The 18,388-nt window shown below is 38.9% G+C and overlaps 1 protein-coding gene across 4 annotated transcripts in view; it reads right to left on the bottom strand.

The window, feature by feature from the left end:
* The window catches only part of CNTN6 (contactin 6), a 150,304-nt gene that overhangs the window by 36,988 nt on the left and 94,928 nt on the right, over positions 1-18,388 (bottom strand). For all 4 annotated transcript variants that reach the window (XM_074602800.1, XM_074602801.1, XM_074602802.1 and 1 more), the window contains 4 exons: positions 10,882-11,066; positions 8,060-8,196; positions 4,525-4,654; positions 3,295-3,445 (listed from right to left, as the gene is read on the bottom strand). In XM_074602800.1, coding sequence (XP_074458901.1) covers positions 3,295-3,445; positions 4,525-4,654; positions 8,060-8,196; positions 10,882-11,066 — 603 coding nt within the window. The remainder of the gene's footprint in view (positions 1-3,294; positions 3,446-4,524; positions 4,655-8,059; positions 8,197-10,881; positions 11,067-18,388) is intronic.

Here is an 18,388-nt window from a genome sequence, read left to right as displayed (position 1 = left end):
GCTAAAAATCACACCACATGCCAGGAAAAAGTTGTGCATTCAGCAAAGGGCAAACAAAATCTTTTCAAACTGTTGCCCGTTGGACAATTGCTTCCAAATGCCCATTTCTCAAGACTTGAAGTGGTACTGCTAGATGATCCAGAGGAGCAGACTGGGGGATCACAGGAAGAGAGAGGAGGTAAAACCAGCTAGGATTAGCCAACTGTGGAATTTCTTTTTGATTCCTGCAGCTGATAACCTTGAATTCCCTCTCTACAGTGGCCAGCAGCACAAACCAAAAAGAGAAATCCCACTACTCAGGGGGTGAGCCGTATGAATGAGAATGGAATTTAGCTATTTCTGAAAATTTTGTAGTAGAATTCCCAATGCAGAGGGGACGTTAGGTCTGGGAACAGTAAGCAGACCTGGTACAGGTATGTTCAGGCTTTGTTTTACCATCTAGTGTAAAAATTTATTGATTTGGGAATTTTTTGAGGGACTTACGTTTATGTTTCAAATGCTATAAAGCATTCTACATAAATCAGGGCATACAAGTTGTTGAAGATCTGGACAATGATGTGTTTGGGCTGCAAAGAAGATGGGGGAGACAAGCCAGGCTGGAGGAAACTAACTGTGCCCTGCAAAGGGGATGAGGGCTGAGGACCTTCACTGCTGAACTGTGGCAAGAGATTCAGAAGATTACGCTTCAAACTCGGGAAACATTTAGATATTTTTCAAATAGTAGGGGCCCAAATACTGCAGCTTGGTAAACTTAAAAAGACTTTATAAAAAACTCTCAGAGGAAATAAAATAAAAAATATTTTATGGTCCTTTTTGTTAATATGGATAGTCTATTAATTAGCTCTTCCTAGTTAGCACACTTCTAACATAGTTACAAACTAACATTAATATAAAGCAGTGTTATCTTGTCCTATTAAGAGCCCAGATGATCAGGGAGAGCAGTGAACACGCATGCATGACGATCAGGAATAAACTATTACCACAAGTGAAAGAAAGAAGGTGAAAAAGAAAGAATATCCTTTCCCCTTAGGGTGGAATAGGTCTAGCTGCACTATTTCTGTAACAGAAGATCGAATTTGTCCATATCATTTTGAAGAACTTATATGATCTGACATATTTAGCAATGTGTCCATCACAGTTTTGCTGCCAGAACCATAAGGGATTGGTATTTCCTTTTTTTTTTTCAGCATTTACAACCCAAACAAATATATAAAAAAAAAGAAGCTCATAAAGGAATCCAAGAGATTATAAATGCTGCACAATTAAGTGGGAGCAGAAATAAGGAAAGCTTTAGTTAAAATAGTTAATCTTTATGTGACACGTCAAGGTTTAATCATAGAGAAATGCAGAGCAGATTCCTTCTGTTTTTTATGAGCAAAGATACATATGATTTGAGTACTTCAATTAGCTGTGTACTTTAATTAAAGCCAGAGAAATCCTTATTTCCTTTTCTGCTTTCTGTCACAAAGATCTCTGGAAAAATACTGTATAGATGAGTTATTTTCTCTTCTTTAAAACCATGGCATTAGCTATTTTGTCATTTTATAATCAAAAAGCCTCATAAATTCCACTTTGTACCAGTGGACACACTGGTAATAATGTTTTGCACATGGAGACTTTAAACTCTCTCCCTTTGCCTCAGTGTAAATCCTGCTCTTTTTGTTTACTCCTGGCTCAGCAGCAGGTGGCCTTCTGGGATGCTCAAAACTTACAGCGTGCTTATAATTATTGCTAGCAAATTAATACAGAAGCACAAGTAAATACTGCATGCAGCATATAAATATTATTTTTTATAAGCAAATCAGATGGGGAATATCATGGTACTAGAACCTCAAGATCTACGCTTAATTCAACAATTTAAATTGTAAGTTTTAAACTTTGCTCTCCTTGACTCCGTTCTCATCAATGTCAGAAAATCCAGAGATCGCCTGTGGCAAACCATACCCTGAGCATGTTCTCCACGTACAGTAGGGATAGGCTGCATCTAATGGGATGAACAGGCATTTTTGTGGAATAGACCATACAATCAAAATGCAAAAAAAAGATTTGACCGAACGCTAGTTAGAAAAATATTTTTCATCAATAGCTGAGCAGTTAAACAGGAAATAGAACTGCCATTACTGAAAGGGGGGGAAAAATCATTGAGAAGTTCTCTATATCCCATGGCATGGATTGCTTACCCAAATTTGTCTGATTCATTATGAGTACCTATGTGAAATACCTCTTCTCAGATTTGCACTTGCTTTCGCATATACTTCTCCCATTTACTTTTGTCTGCATTGTACATTACTGCAGCATGGGCTAGGGAAATATTGCTTTCTGTCACAGTTTTGGATAATGTTGTTTTAATTATAATTATTTTAAGTCTTATCTGACTCAAACTAACCTCCTTGAGCAACTGGTCCTATGTGCAAAATCTGATGTTAAATTTCCAGAGCTTTATGAATTACTTATTCTGTTTTCAGTCTTTGAAAATGATAATGTGATAAAACAGTGCTGCTGTTATGTTTGTGAGCTGAAAGAGATGCTGAGAAAGATAACAATTCTTAGACACTGTTGCCCATTGCATCCGTCTACATTTGTATATGGAAATATCACGATTGTATATTGTGTATACTATTCGCAACCTACTCGAGTCAGTAAGTTGCTTCTGATTTTCATGCTTTACCATTTAATTGACATTAGTGTGTAATAACGTAGACGGTTTGTAGCATCTCACAAATACCACAAAAATCAGCCATCACAGACCAAACGTCAGTAAAGCCCTGCTGAAGACCACTGGTCACCAACCCCACGCTGGTTGGTGTGGGACTGTGCCAGTATGTGGGTCCAGTCGTCAGATTCTGCCTAAAAAGAAGAGTGAGAATATGGCTGTTGATTTAGCTATGGGTTGTGGTACAACCTGAACAGCTGCTAAGCAATTATACTGCAGCCTGGGGGTATATTCTGCTTCCCTGAAGCCTCCACTGATGTCTCCTACATGAGGCTGATTCACCCCGGCTTTGTGCTCAGTAAACAATCAGCTCTGATAGCCCTGCAGTGAATTAACTGCTGATGAACACCAACGTATGTATCATACAATTACCCACACGTATCGGGTTTGGCTTTGTTCTCAATCATCTGTATATCTGCAGAACTGCACGGCCACTGCTAAAGACAAACAGGCCTCTGGCACCAAAGTTTTCCGTCATTGAGCTGTCAAAAGCAATACTAAGCCAGCTGCGTTTCGGTGATGTTTAAATTACATTAAAACAGAGAACACCCAACAATCCAGCAACTGGTTTATTACAGTACCTTTTGTTCTGGCGCAGAACCTCTGAGCCCTTTCTCCAGTTAATAACGGCTCTGGGAGAACCGTTCGGTTTGCAACCAATTGTAACTTCGCCTCCAACTTGAACAACAGACATTTGTTTCACAGGATTTTTGGAAAAATCAGGTGCTGCAGCTAAAAATAGAGAAGTAAAAAGAAAGACCAGAACAGTATGCAGCTGACAAGTTACCAAATGAACTTGCTAAAAATTCTACTCTTCAAGTTACATAGTAGGTGAATCCAATAATTGCTTTGCTCTTGAAACTTCTGTGAAAGCAGATACATCAAACTTGAAAAATGTATTTAAGCACCAAAGAATTAAATTCATTGTATCTTATTTATGCTATTTCTAAGCTGTCTACCTAGAAACTGCTCTGACAACCTTTCCTTAGGGTTCTCTGCAGACCATTCTGGGAGAATGGGTCTATCTGCAATGAACAGTGAGGTCCCTGAGCAGAGCGATGTCGGCAGGATAAACATCATGCTCCTGATCTCAGCCACAGGTCTTCATCCCCAGAGTTTAGTTCAGAACATTCAATTACAAATACAGTTTTTTAATGGCTTTCTGTTCATAAACCAGTGCTGTTTCCAGAAAATGTGTTTATTTGTCCAGTAATTTATGTGAAAATTCACTCTTGGAGAAGGAGACAACACAAGATCCGTACAACAGTTAGGTGCTCCTAAAGTCTGTGTTTTACTGCTTCCACTAGTATCTGTCTGTTGAACAAACTTTGTATTTGGATATCTATAACAGAATACCTTTCATAATATACGAACAAATTCCATTTTATGTGCGTCTCTGGTAATCGTTAATGAGATTATTTGCTATATGTTATTTGTTTTTATAGACATATTTGCCATATGCTCTTTGTTTATAGTTAAAATTATTTTTCCCACTTGCTGAAATTGACTTTTAAAAACTGCAGAATAACTATTAATAACCCATAATACTAAGTGAGAAACAGCATTCATTAAAATTGTGTGTATGTGATAAAAAAAAAAAGACCACACATGGGATTAGAATTTTCCTCCAAACCAGCCACAAAATGAAAAAAATCCATTCACACATGGGTGATGAAGAGCAAGCAGCAAAGAAATACAAATAAACTTCAACAGACTGGTGTAATTTAATCCACTCATTTCTTAATTTGAAATATTTTAAATGAATGTCCTGTTATACTCAGTATCTGCTCATTTTAGTGGCATTTACTCACCTATCACCCGCAACTCTGCATTGGCATAAATAGTACCGTACTTGTTTTCTGCCACACACTGATAGAGGCCAGAGTCTGACATATTCAGCATAGGTATGATAAGAGTTCCATTTTCTATTTGGATTCTTTCCTGAGAAAAGAAAAGAAAACAAGCAAAAAAAACCCCATTGACTGAGCCAATAACTGTACAATCCCAATTTTTTTGGTATCACACTGCTGCACCCGACCATAATTCAGGAGCAGAAATGTTATTTTCTTGGAAGCAATGTGAATGAATACATCAGGAATACAATGTACACCTCAACTATACGATGGTGGGTATGTTTTCAGACCTCTTCAGTCTTCAGACTTTCCAAGAACTCCAGTGTTGCAGAGTCATTGCCTTGGGCAAGTTTGCCCAGATGTTCCAGCTGTGGCGTGTGTTTTTCTCTGCATTGCTGAACCGTGAATCTGTGGATAGGCTTCGCCACAAAGCAGGTACTGCAGGGCAGGAACGGTGGCTCCACACCCGGAGCCTGGAGCATCTTCCACGTGGCTCCCGAGAAGCAGCACCTGCAGCCCTGTCTGGGGGCACGGCGAAGCACGACCAACCCCCTCATCCGATGAGATGACTCTGCTGACGATAATCTAAGATGATCAGAAAAGCTCCACAGGAGACAGAGGTGCTCAAATAATGGAAAAAATTTCCAAATGTCATCAGATCACAAGTCACAGAAAAATGATCCACTGAAAAAGCTCTACCGAAGGCCAACTCTCTTCAGTTCCTATTGCAAACCCCCAGGCAGCTGCTCAGACCAGAGGGAGAGCACGCTCCGCAGGGCTTGAATTGCTACACACACTAAGTTTCTTCTGCTGAAATAGAGGAAACTGCACAGTAGATAAATTTGGACCAGAGCTCAGGTTTTGGTGTATTAAAAGGAGTTTTATTTGCTCTATTTTGGCAAATAGAAAAAAGCCTGTTTCATGCTACAAGCATAACTTAAAGCTAAATATTTTGCAATTTTACAATTACTAGTCTCCAGAGACAATAACAGCGCCACTGCAAATGTAATGCTGAGAATGAGAAGAGAGTATGCTCCCCAAAACAGATCAGTGTGGAAGAAACCCAGAAGAAGGAATATAAATTCCATCACCAAATGCAAGTCTGAAACAACAGATATTACTATTATTATTATGCTGCTCCTTTAGCCTGGCTCTGCTGCCTCTGGAGCAGTGATGGGAGCGTACAGCGTTAGAGTACACAGCTCAGTCTTTGCTCTACAGCTACAAGCATCTAAAATGTATTTGTGGACTGCGAATGTATATAACCCAACTTGCTGAGTTGCCACAGATAAGGCAGTTGCTCAGCCTGTTGGGGGGATTCCTCTTGCAGAGGGGAGACTGCCACCTACTGAGCTCTGTTTTCCAATACTCCAGCTTTTCCTTGGAGGTCTCCCAACCAAGAACTGACCCAACCCAACCTTGTTTGGCTTGGAAATCTGATGAGACCACAGCCTGCAGTCGTATGGCTGGTGCATTGCAAACTAATTAACACCATTACATTAGTTATCCACTGTTAATTTTTTCTGAGGCTCTTGCTACAGATATCTTTTTTTGCATACTTAGTTTTACCTTCAGGCTGTTTGCCATCCTCTCGATGCATTCTATTTTTACAAACAGCCTTTGAATATAAAACCCCCTTCTGAAGCGAGACTCGTGTTTCATGCACATGCCGAATTCACCACCATTCTGTGCTGGCTCTTTTGAGCTATGCAGACAAAGAGAAGAATAAAGCACCCCATGTACACAAGCAGAAATAATGCAGGCATGACCAAGTAGGTGGTCAGGGAGAAAGGTCTGACAAAGAGTAGACAATATCCTCAGAATCAGACCCAAGGCGGAAAGCGTCTGGAAGGTATTCTTCCTGTGATATTTCCAACAAGCAGGGTGCTGTGCCAGACTGAATATTTTATTACACCTCCCGTGTACTTTCACCTCCAAACTATCCATTTTGTCCATTGAGCAATAACATTCAGCATTTTGTTGCCTGAAGTATTCCATTTACAATACACTGTAAGTACTGTGAAAACGTTGGTTGAAAATGTGTCTGTAGAGCGTTTTATTCTTTTTTATTGAAACTATGCAATTGAAGAGTGACAGATTCTAAATATCGCTGTCTTCAAAGGGAGATAAACTAGATAATCTTGCTTAGGCAGAGGTGACAATGAGTAGAACGATCAGGTTCAGAAAAATTGCAATCCAAGTAAATTCTGGCTAGCCTTCTCAGATGCTAGTTGAGCTGTTTAGGACTAATCCAGCAGAAAATCATATGGAAGATTGGACCCCCCTCCAATTGCTTCAAATAAGTATTACGAAGTCAAACAAGTGCTGGTTCTGCAACCCAGCAGGTGCTAATTTGCCCCATATGTTTTGGAAATGATTCTGTATCTGTTCTTGCTAGGCAGAAATTAATCACAGTATTATTTCTTCCCAAGCAAGTAAGATCGCATTACAGATGAGCCATGCCACTTTATGCTCGATAGGTACTGAAAAGATGCTTAATAAAAAGGAAAACTTGGCCTCAGCAGAATGCAAATGCAGCAAAGAGTCTCTTGCCACAAAAGTCATTCTCCATGAGGTCACCAACAACTGAAGAATGGAGAATTGATGTGCCAAAGCTTGGCCATCACAGAAGTATAATTATAGTGCCTGGAAAGAGACAAAGCTGTGTTCTCAAAGACCTGTCTGCATAAGTATCTCATCAGGTTTCTTAAATGCTTGAGCTCCAATTGATTTCCCCTCTCCTCTTGTACTCCTACCACTTCACCACTTTCCTTTCCACTTAGTCCTCCTTTTTCCTTTAAGTGCGTTTTTTCACTTATTCACCTTTTCCTTATAACTTTGTGTGATTTTCTTTAGTCTATTATTCCTCTACGTAGCACCAGAGAAGTATTAACCTCTATATTAGCCTATTTTCATAGCTGACTGATTGGTTCAGTTAAAGGATTAACAGAGCATCAGATTGGCCATAACTGCAAGAGACCACGGGTCCACCCAGCCTGTAGATTAAGAACAGAAACAGAAGAAAAGTGCAAATTAAAATGCTGATTGGTTTGCAATGCCAGCTCTGAAATGCTCTTCCACACTCAATTGGCATCCTACCAATGCCCCAAATTACAGATTATGTCTACAAATGCGTTTGGTGTTTCTGGACAGACCTTTCTTTCCCTCACTGTAATTGTTATTTTTAAAGCCATCCATACTTACTGCCACATCTTGTAGAAATTAGATGCTCTGTAAGATAAATCACATGAAGAAATTGGTGTATCTATCTATCTATCTAAACTGGCAATACCATACATTTTCAACAACGATGAACTCCAAGAACTGAGGCTTTGTGTTGCAAAAAACTTGTGCTATTATGTTTGTTTTGATATGTTAAGCTTTAATAAAATTTCTGAAAAAGGGTAATGCACTGCAAAATAAATGTCGTGACTAAATCATGTAAAAACAAAAAAGACAAGTGAGAACGCAAACAAGATGACAGGAACTTTACCTCTGATGTGAGCGGCTGGCCATTTTTTAACCAACTGTAGGAAGGGCTTGGTTTTCCTTTTGCCTTACATTCCCAAAATAAGCTGTCATAGAGAGACAGAAAGGCATTTTGGATTTTTTTATCCCATTCCGGGAGTGCTGAAAAGAATATGCAAACCATTTTAAGCAGGTGAAAAATTATTTCGCTGGAGGTATGTTGCCATTAATTAATGAACTGAGCAAGGCTAATTAGTATTTGTCCAACACATTCTTATTATATTGCAAGTGAATTCTGCACAACAATTCCCCAACATTAAACTGCAGGACTAACTTGGGAAAGTGTTAGAGATCAAGGAGCTAGCAGCCAGGAAGCTTATTTTTATTTTATTAATTTTCTTTTCTTCACTTTTATGGACAAAATTTGCAGCAGCAGTGATTTTAGATGCCTGAAATTCTGGACGTGCTCTCTGAAAGCAATGAGACCCCTGTTTTCTAAACAAAGTCCTCCTCCCAAGGGACTTGAATCTGTTTACCAAAAATAGAAATATCAAAATCATTAGTCAGTAGCTAAGAAAAATAATGGATTGTAAATATTACTTCTCTGTTCTACCCACATACCTGAGACCATGGGTTTAGACCATGGGTTCTTTGGTTGTAATTTGCAACACAAAAACTACACGAAGGAGTTAGGGCTACTCAGATCAGAATAACACCTTCTGAATACTTGTGGCCACTGACATACATTCATTGCTGCGTAAAAGCAGAATTTGCAAGAATCACATACGAGCTCCGTAAACATCCAACTAAGTACTGAAGTACTGAGCTGAGCAGGTATTAGCTTGGGGCAGGCTGACATTTAGAATAGCTGTCAAGATAGAGGTGAATATGAGACCTAGGGAGAACAACTAACATCCACCTAACTTGGGACAGATCAAAGCCACGGGAGAGAGTAGGTCGCATTCCTCTGTCTCTAACATAAGTGGCTGGTGTCTTAACATCCTGTGAAAGATTTTTGGCTGGGTTATTAGAGATATGGTTTAGTAAAGGTTTTTGTCAGTGTTAGCTTGATGGTTGGACTTGATGATCTGAAAGGTCTCTTTCAACCTAGGCAGTTCTATGATAATGCTGTAGTCTCTATACGTATATAAATATATCCACATACACACACATAGTTCTTATACTGAGCAATTTAATTTTAGGAAGAGAATTGTTATACTTTAAGACTGGCAGAACAAGTTACCAAAAAGCCTCCCTCTACAGCGTGACCATGCGGGCAGCTCATGACTCTGCCCCAACGAAGTACCTGGAGATTGTCCAACACTAGATTAATACCATTGTCCAACACTAGATTAATACACCACCAATGAGCCACTTCCCAGAATGGGAAAGTAGCTGGGATATAGCTCACCATGCTTAAAAGCGATTATAATTATGTGTCTTTATTGCTCTCAGAGCTTAAGGCATGGGATGTAGGTATCATACGGGAAGCAGCAAGACAGCGTCCAGGAAAGAAACCCTACTTCTTAGAGTCAAACTGCCTACAGAGTAAAAACACTGCAGCACAGAAATTAAGCAAGAGGAAGTCAATTACGTAGATAATACACCAGCCCGCTCCTAATATGATCAAAAAATCCTGCGCAAAAGCTTCATGAGTGCTGTTTATATATTTCACTGTGAACAGCTATTAATTAATTTACAAAGCACATTTAATAAGCACATTGTTTTAGATTGTATTAACTGATCATAATTTTGTAATTGCCTATCCTGTTATCAATCATGTCCAGGTAATCTACTGAACTTAATTTTAATGGAACTGCTTGATTGATGTTCTGCAAAAATTAGTGAGCAGTGAGAACAAAAATAACCCCCTAAAAGCAAAGAAATAATTAAATATTCAAAACAGCAGCAGACTGCTCTATTCCTGGCATATATCTTGATATTAGCCATGGCTGCAGGAGACTGGTAGCTTATCAGCAAAGCCTGCATCTCTTTATTAGAAGAGATTTACTTTAAAAAAAATAAAAATACTTGCCAAGATCTTCTCAACAGACGTTAATTGTAGGCTCAGTCTAGCTTTCTGCGATTTTTTTTCCTCACTGTTACATTTTAGTTTATTTCCCTTTTCTTTTGAAAGATTTATGAGGTAAAGAAAAGATCTCCCTTCTTACTCATGTCAAAATACGTTGCTTTCCCTGGGTATTAACAAAGGGACTAAGGAGCACATAATTCACCTTGGCTACGAGGGACATTGTGTGTGACTTGGATCACGGGAAATTAATGCACGCAGGGAGGGAAAGGGGAGAACAGTTTCACAGAAATATTATTCTCCACTTTTAGACAGGGAGGAAGGAGAGGGAGGCAATGAAATGAGTTTCCCCTGCTTTGCCCTCGTCTGTTTATGGAGCAATAGAGTTCAGCTCGAATAGGAGGTGAAATAATCTTACACTCGCATGAACCAAAACCTCATGAATCCTTCCCTGATCTGCATCTGGGGCAGCACAGCTTTATGCTGCTGTGAGCTAGTGAGAGTAAATCTTTTTGCCTGCCCTTAATGTTTCATGTAAATGTACCAGGGATTTCTTTCTGCCTCGTATTAACCTTTACAACTTCATCATGGCACAGCCCACATCTTCAATCTGAGTTTTAATGCAAAATATCTTTATTTGCTGAGGATGTAATTCAGTGAAGGTCACTGCAGACCTCCAATCATTTTTTAATCAGCTTAACCTGAACTACATTTCGTATCTCCAGTAAGGGGCTAATAGACTTCATCTACAAAATACATCTGAACAACATCATGCTCTGTAAGAAAAAATAAATGAACAAATTAATCAATCTGCTTACCATAGACAAATAATTGACCTCTTGCAATGTTTCTTCCGCGACTGTTTCCTGCAACACACTCATAAGAGCCTTCATCTTCTTGCTGAACATCTGGGATTTCAAGAACCCCTTTGGTTTTGTTGTGTTCGATTTTCTTTGTCAATGAGTTCCCATCAGACCTCTTCCAGCTAATACTAGGGACAGGACTAAATAATTATATTTCATAGAGAAAAAGAGAGAGCATTTGTTATAGCAGAGAGAAGATCATATGAAAACCATTCATAAGAGTAATAATATTTAAAAAAAGAAATAATTTCTGTTTCTAAGCATGACATACAGAGGTTCATAAGACTGAGATTTTACAAGATGTCCAATTTATTTAATGGCACATGTCCAACAGTGGGATGAAGATTTGACTCCATTCTATGATTGCTTCTTAGGCCAATTTGGATTTTCCCCACAGTAACTCCTACTTGGGGCTCAAACCTGCTTTTAAACACCGCAACACTGAAGGAATGACTTTGGAAGTCAAATAAACACCATAAAAGCACTGAATTATTGACTGGTTTTCAGAGCAAACAAATTCCCTGTAGCATCAGAGGTATTTTCACACCTCAAAACAGGAAATATTAGACAAGAATTCAAAGGACCTAAAAATACCAATAAATCTAGGTATAAAAAAATGGGAGCCAAGGTAGAGGAGGGCAGACAGACAGTTGAGTGAGGAAGAGGAAAGCATGAGGCATTGAGGCTGAAAGGAGAGAGAGAGAGACAAAAGAGAATATTTCTTGTTTCATGTTTTCGTACCTTTCTATCATTTTCATTTATATTTGGATCAATGTATTCTATAACATAAAAAAAAAAACAGTCAAGCGTGAAGGTGGCTATAAATACTTCTTGGATTTCTGGTAACATCACAAACCATATACGCCTTGCTTCCATGATCTATCATGCCACCAAAACACTTCGAAATATTACTAGTCTTGGATTTCACAGTTGCTTTCTGTTTCTGCAAACTGAAGTAAGCTGCTTTTTCTAAGCAGACGAGCAGTTACAATTTGAACAGCTTTTTACAGAGGCTTTGGCTAAATGCTGACTTCTTTTCCACTGGAAGTAACACCGACAGCAAATACCCGGTACTGAACTTGAAAACATAACTTTCATGGAAATTAGAGGTGCATGTTGCCCTTGCCTGCCAGTCCCCAAGGTCTCTGGCCTGCAGTGCTGACTTCCAAACTATTTATTTCTTTTTAGCAGAGGCTATAACTGCTCACAACTTACATTATTTAGGTCGCTGGTTCAAATCCTTGTTTGTTGACCAAAGAAATCAAGTCACAAATACAGAATGAATGAATGACTTCACACAGGTATGTCTAGGCCTGATTTCTGCATTTTGAGTTTGCGTGGCTATGAGGTTTGCAAGTTCACCCAAAGCCAGAAGAACCAGGACCCAGGAGAAGTACAAATACTCGGCAAATTACAGGATTGAACAGCTGGGCAGGTGCTAACAGAGTAACTACAAACATAAAATCAACAGAAATAGACTATGTACAGCACAATTTACAGCTAGACCACTAACAATGAATAACAATCCCATAAATTTGCTTAGTTCTGCATTTAAGCGTGAAAGATCGCATGGGTGCACTGGAAGCCTGTAAATGTTTTCCTCGTGCTGGTGGGAGTTCAGCTGGGCAAGAGCCTCCGAGCTGCGCTTCCCCCGGCTCTGTACAAAAGAAAGTCATAGTCCCCAGACAACAAATTTAACCGAGGGATCTCCAAGTGCTATTTAAGCAGCATAATAATTTCTCTAGCTACCTTACATTTTCCACCATAACTGAACTGCCTGTGAAAATGGTTTGGACCTACAAGCAATTTGCTCCAGATTTTGGTGTTAGCTCTGCAGTGGTATGAGTGGTGTGTGTGTGTGTGTGTGTGTATATGTGTGTGTGTATATATGCGAGTAACTCACCTATATGTACATACACAAGTTCTGACTCTTCCATGACCCCTCCAATACAGCTGAACAATTTACTACAAACGAGAGCGACTGAGACACGCCAGACATCATTAACCAGTGAAAGAGCTGGGAAGAACAACTGAGATTTTATTCTTCTATTTCCCATTTTGGTTCAAGACCTTTATAGTTGTTTAAATTCCAAATCTTTTTGGACAACAGTCATTGTCACCGCCACCTTTATTAACTGCCCTTCACTATGAGACCAAAACCTATTTCAGATGCAAACTTGTTTAATATTATTCCTTACTAGAACTTTAAAAGGGCTTGTCTTTTTCTCAAGTGCACTGGCTGGTCGGTTAAAAGGTGCTGTCTCCTCCACAAATCTTGCGTGACGTTATTCATGCAGAATTTCCATAAACCAAGTTACTTTGAGTTATTTAAAAGAAATGCAGCTCTAGCACAGAATAGGTCTATCCCACAGTTGCTGGGCTCTAGTCAGGAAAACAGCCGGAGGTATTTTGCAGTCTTGTGGTAGATTGATACAGACTATTGATGACACGAAGGAGAGCATGGCTGGCTTTTAAAATGCTATTGCATATTAAAGAGTGGGTGAATAGCTACTGTATAACAGAAGCATGCAGTGCATTGAATGCCAGAAGCGTTTAACTACTTACTTTAAAGGCATCTCTTCTGGATTTATTTTTTTCTAACAAAGAGATTAAAGGCAACTAGCATCCATATGGGAGAAGAAAACAATTAAATGCATTCATTCATGCTCTGCTACCTGAAAGTGCCTCATCTGAATATTTCCTATTCTATCAGCCATTTGTTTTCTCTTAGCACTGCCTGCTCATGAATAAGGCAAGTCTACGCTGACACCAAGGCCAGAGGCAGGGCTCAGTGGAAAAAGGGCCCTTCTGTCAACTTGTCACGTCAAGTTTACCAAGGCTTGAGCTGAAGACACTGTCCTGTTTTCCTTACCCACCCCACATACTTATAATGACATCCCTGGGGATGTTTCAAGGCCAACTCGCCTCATTTTTGGCCAAACATGAAGGTGTTTGAAATGCACTCCTTCTGATGCTAACGTAAATACCTCATAGTTTGGTTCATCAACTTTGCTGCGTTAAAATGCATAATTGCAATAAATAGTTGACAGCACTTTTTTCTCCTGCCAGGGAGTCTTGCACCAAGTGCCCTAGTTCTATCAGGAGAGGGGATTCGTTTGTCAGGACAGCAGCTCCTCATCAGCCCCAGCTCTAGGTTACAGGAGCAGGAGGATCCGTGCCATGTGCCATCATCCACAGGAAGGACCCTCATTCAGCATGAGAAAATCTGCATTTCTTCATTGACTTGCTAATATCTCATTATCCTAGGTTTTCCAGCATCTTCACTCACTATATTTTGCAGAAGACAAGGGTTTTTTTGGCTGGTTTCACCTTCTTCTGATGTTAGTTTACATTTTCGTAACCAAATCTCTTAACAGCAACCATTACTACAGGCCATGTGAAACCCTTCAAGGTAAAAAAAACAAACCCTGAATTTAAATTTAAGATTTACCTCAATGAAATTGCTTTTTGTAAGGAATTATCTATTTTAAAGGTTAATGCTTTATGGAGTGAAACTGTCCTTTAGGTATAGGTAAATGTACACAAAACTTAGTTTGATAAGTATAGCCTTGTGAATTTTTCTAGGATTATGTTGCGTAATCACATTCTGTTGAAGGCCAGTATCTGACATTGCCACACAGACTAGAACCTTCCCAGGCAGGTTTGCGGTGGTCCCACAACTGGTGGGTTTCATTTAGTCACTACCAATAACCAGGTTAAAATAGATATCTGCTTAGGGCTAAAAAGTTTTGGAATATATAAAGAAACAATTAATACACTTTTTGAATTCATTACACTCTTGCTTTCACCTGAGTAAATAAGAAAACAGTGCATAAATATGAGAGTGTCTTTGTACATAAATCTGCAGTTTATTTGAAACCTTCAGAGCACCTAGGAGTACTAATTTAATTTATATTCTACCATACAGGCGGCAGAATCACAAAACCATAAGTTACTAACTCAGAAAGAAAAGGCGATGGAAAATATTTTTTGGTTGGTGACAAGTCTTGTCACACCGAACATGAAATTAATTTGTCTGCAACATTACAGCCCGCACCAAGATGAAGGTTCCACCTTTTTGCAGCAAAGACTCAGCAGCCAGATGATGCATCGCGTCTATGCCTCATCTTTTGTCCTATGCATCTGAGGGCAATTCACAACAAAATTAAATCTACAGCTTGGGTAATGAAGACCATGCCTAGTTAAACAAATGAGACAAAGCTGAGGTTGGAAAGCTGCTATCACGTCTGCATCAACTGCTGGCACAAGGGAGAATTAGGATCCAAGGGGCATAATAATTAAAGCACTCAGGCTTCTAATCATCCTGATGTATTACTTGGGAAACAGTAAAGAAGCAAAGTTTTCTGAAACCTGATAGCATCTCCTCCTGTGGTCACAAGCCACTCATCTTAACTACGTAAAAGAGGATCTTCCAGAGCTGCTTGCTCTTCCCTTAAAGTACAAATCTTAAGGTAATAGCTCTATCAGGAACGTAGGCTGAAAATAGCAAACTTCACTTGTGGTGGCAGAAGTCCTTCATATAGATATGATTTTAGAATCCTGTAAGTGATCTTTTTATAACCTCTTACATAAACTCCTTGAGAATATACTAGAATAGCCATCTAATGAAGAAGTGAAGCCCTGTATTTTTATATAAGTTTAGTAAAGATGGTTGTTTGCTTGTAGCTGCGTGACTATCTGCTTATTCTAACAGCCTCTAGAAAAACCCTTCCCTGAATGCATTTACAGGAGTATGTGGGGTCTTCCCATGAAGAATGAATATTCTGGGTTGAAAGAAATCCTGTTTTATATTATTCACATATGCTCTTTACAATCTCAGCTGGCAATGGCCCATCTGCAGGAATTCTGAACAGATTATTTCCCTATCTTCGAGAAGAGAATGAAGAAAAATGTAAAACACAGACCCAGTTTAATAAATGTGTGCACCAGACATGAAAACTATTTCACTTATTTTCATTCCAGAAGCTATTCTTATCTGTGCAACAGATAAAAGTTATTTTGGAAGAAAGCAGCAAAGTAACTCAACTGAATGTAACTCCTTCCATGGTATTCAATCCCCCCAAAGACTCGTGAACAATAATTTAGATGTATGGCATGATTAATATAGTTTGATCCAAAACACGACTTTTAATACTGGCATAGTATTAAACACTGTCAACATAATGAATATTAGTGCAGAACACAAAGCCTCATCTCTTCCTCTAAATTGCCACAGGCTGCAGTATTTGAATCAGTCAAGCTACTATTTCATATTTTAGTTTTTTCTCTTTAAGGAATTAAGTATAAGGTGCATTTATTTTTTTTTCCTGTTTAGATTCCCCATGCCAATCATCAGGTAGTTGCATGCTACTTACATTCCTTTTTGCCTATTTGCATTTCCATCAGTGAGGATTAATTTACTTCTCAAAATTTTCTCTACTATTCACAGTCTCTTTTCTACAAAATAGGATTACAAGTCAAGAGCCAGCCCAAGCGCTTTTGTCCATTTGGGATCCGTCCCTCCAAACCCTCTTCCCAGGAATCAATATTGACTCTATGGCCCCCTTGTATTTATTTTCCTCAAAACAAGAAATTTATGACTAGGCTGGAAGACCATTTCTGAGAGTCAGTCATGATATTTTCATGTAAAAAGCAAAAAGAGCTTTACACCAGAGCTCTGTGGAATATACCTACCTCTGAGTGTCCCCAGCCTGGCTGAAGGGTACTTCCATGGCTTTGAGCTTCCCCAGGTAAAAAGGCATCTTAAAACTCAGCCATAAGTCTGGCCTCTTGTACTCGACGTTTTAAATGTGGAAGTGCTTTTTGAGCAAGGTCCAATAGGTATGATTTGCTGTTCCATATAGAAGAGAGATGCTATTTCTCTAAATACCATGAAAGTACTTTCATTTAAGACTTTTGGAGACCAAAACCACAGCAGGTTGCCTATAATCTGCCTTAGATGTGAAAGATTTCTGTTATTCATAGCACAGAGGTAGCAGCAGCTGACAGCATTGTCTGAACCAGTGGACTAACAGTATGAATATAGAAAATTATGGATAATGGGAAAGCAGTTCTGAAATCCAAGAGAGATAATAACCGTTAGTGCTTGTGGCAGATCAGAGGTATAGCTCAACAAATACTGAGCTGAATTGATTTTAACATAAACAGACAATAGTAGGGGCTAGAGTTTTAGTGGAATTTAGGCATCTAAAGGTGCAGATGGCCACACTGCTGCATTTATATGTGCCTAACTACAATTGTAAACAGCTGGAGGTAGGAAATTTCAAGCTTTTAACAATACCACTAATCACCTACATACCTTTAGAAATCTGGCCTTATCTATCAAGTTAAGAGTATTTCACCTGCAATCTGTTTCTCTTGCTTTATTCACATATAAATGCCAGCTCTGAAAGAAAGCTTTTTCACTGATTGACACATTAGTGAAAATGTGGTTCAAGGCTCTGTTCAGAGAGAAAAAAGCAGACTGAAAACAGTACAGTTCTGTATAAGACATCTAATCTATAAAAAAAAAATCTAGGGAGGAGAAATTCTCCAGAGACACCACTAAAAAGCCTTTGCTCCCAAACAGCACCTCTCCAACACATGCACTAGACTAGATGCACATTAGCAGTATGATATAAAAAAAATATTTGTGAAGAACGGATCTCTGCCCACAGATCATTGGTATTTATGCAGTATGACTCCAGGGAAGTATGGTATCACTGGTTTCAGCTGCAGTCCTACATATATGAAGAAGGAAATGTATATTAAAGCTGCATTAACCCTCTCAGCCATTCCATTTTCTAAGCACAGCACAGAAGGTACTGTGTTCACTGAGGGATTTCATTATCTTATGTCCTTTCAGTCCTTTCCCCCCCCCTCCCCTGAGATGTTCTTAAAATGACAAAATCTCAGTGCCACATTACCATGACCCATCTTTACCCCTTCAGTAAGAGGCCACTGTTTTGTACATATCATTTACTCTGTTTTTGAAATGCTTTTCTGCAGTCAATGTATCATTGTTAAATGCTTTCCATGCAACAGATGGAAATACGAAATGACAACTTGAAATGTAAAGCCTGCACTGACTCACACACAATTAAGGAGGTATTTAAAGAGAAGTAGCTTGACAGTATTTGGAAAGGAAAAATCAGCTTTAGCAGCAGTGTTCCAGTTTGCTACTTGTTTTGAGCCCCAAAAAAATGCATATGCCTTTGAAAATGGCTCTGCAGAAATACTCTTCATCCTTAAATAAAAATTAGCCCTAAGATTAGTTTATATAAAAATCTCATCTGAAAGGTAAGGCCATTTCCTGTCTTAATAACTTTTTATTTGCTTTATTTTTCTACTTCCAGAGGAACATTTGATTAATTTGTGCTGTCTGCAAGTCAGGCTTTTAACCTCTGGGAAAGCTCTAAACACTTTAAAAGCTTACAGCCTTAAAACGGATTGTCAAAGTGAA

The sequence above is a fragment of the Larus michahellis genome, chromosome 10 (genome assembly GCF_964199755.1).
Source record: "Larus michahellis chromosome 10, bLarMic1.1, whole genome shotgun sequence".
Lineage (NCBI taxonomy): Eukaryota > Metazoa > Chordata > Aves > Charadriiformes > Laridae > Larus > Larus michahellis.
Note: the sequence above shows the minus strand (reverse complement) of the source record. Positions and strands in the feature narration are given on the sequence as shown.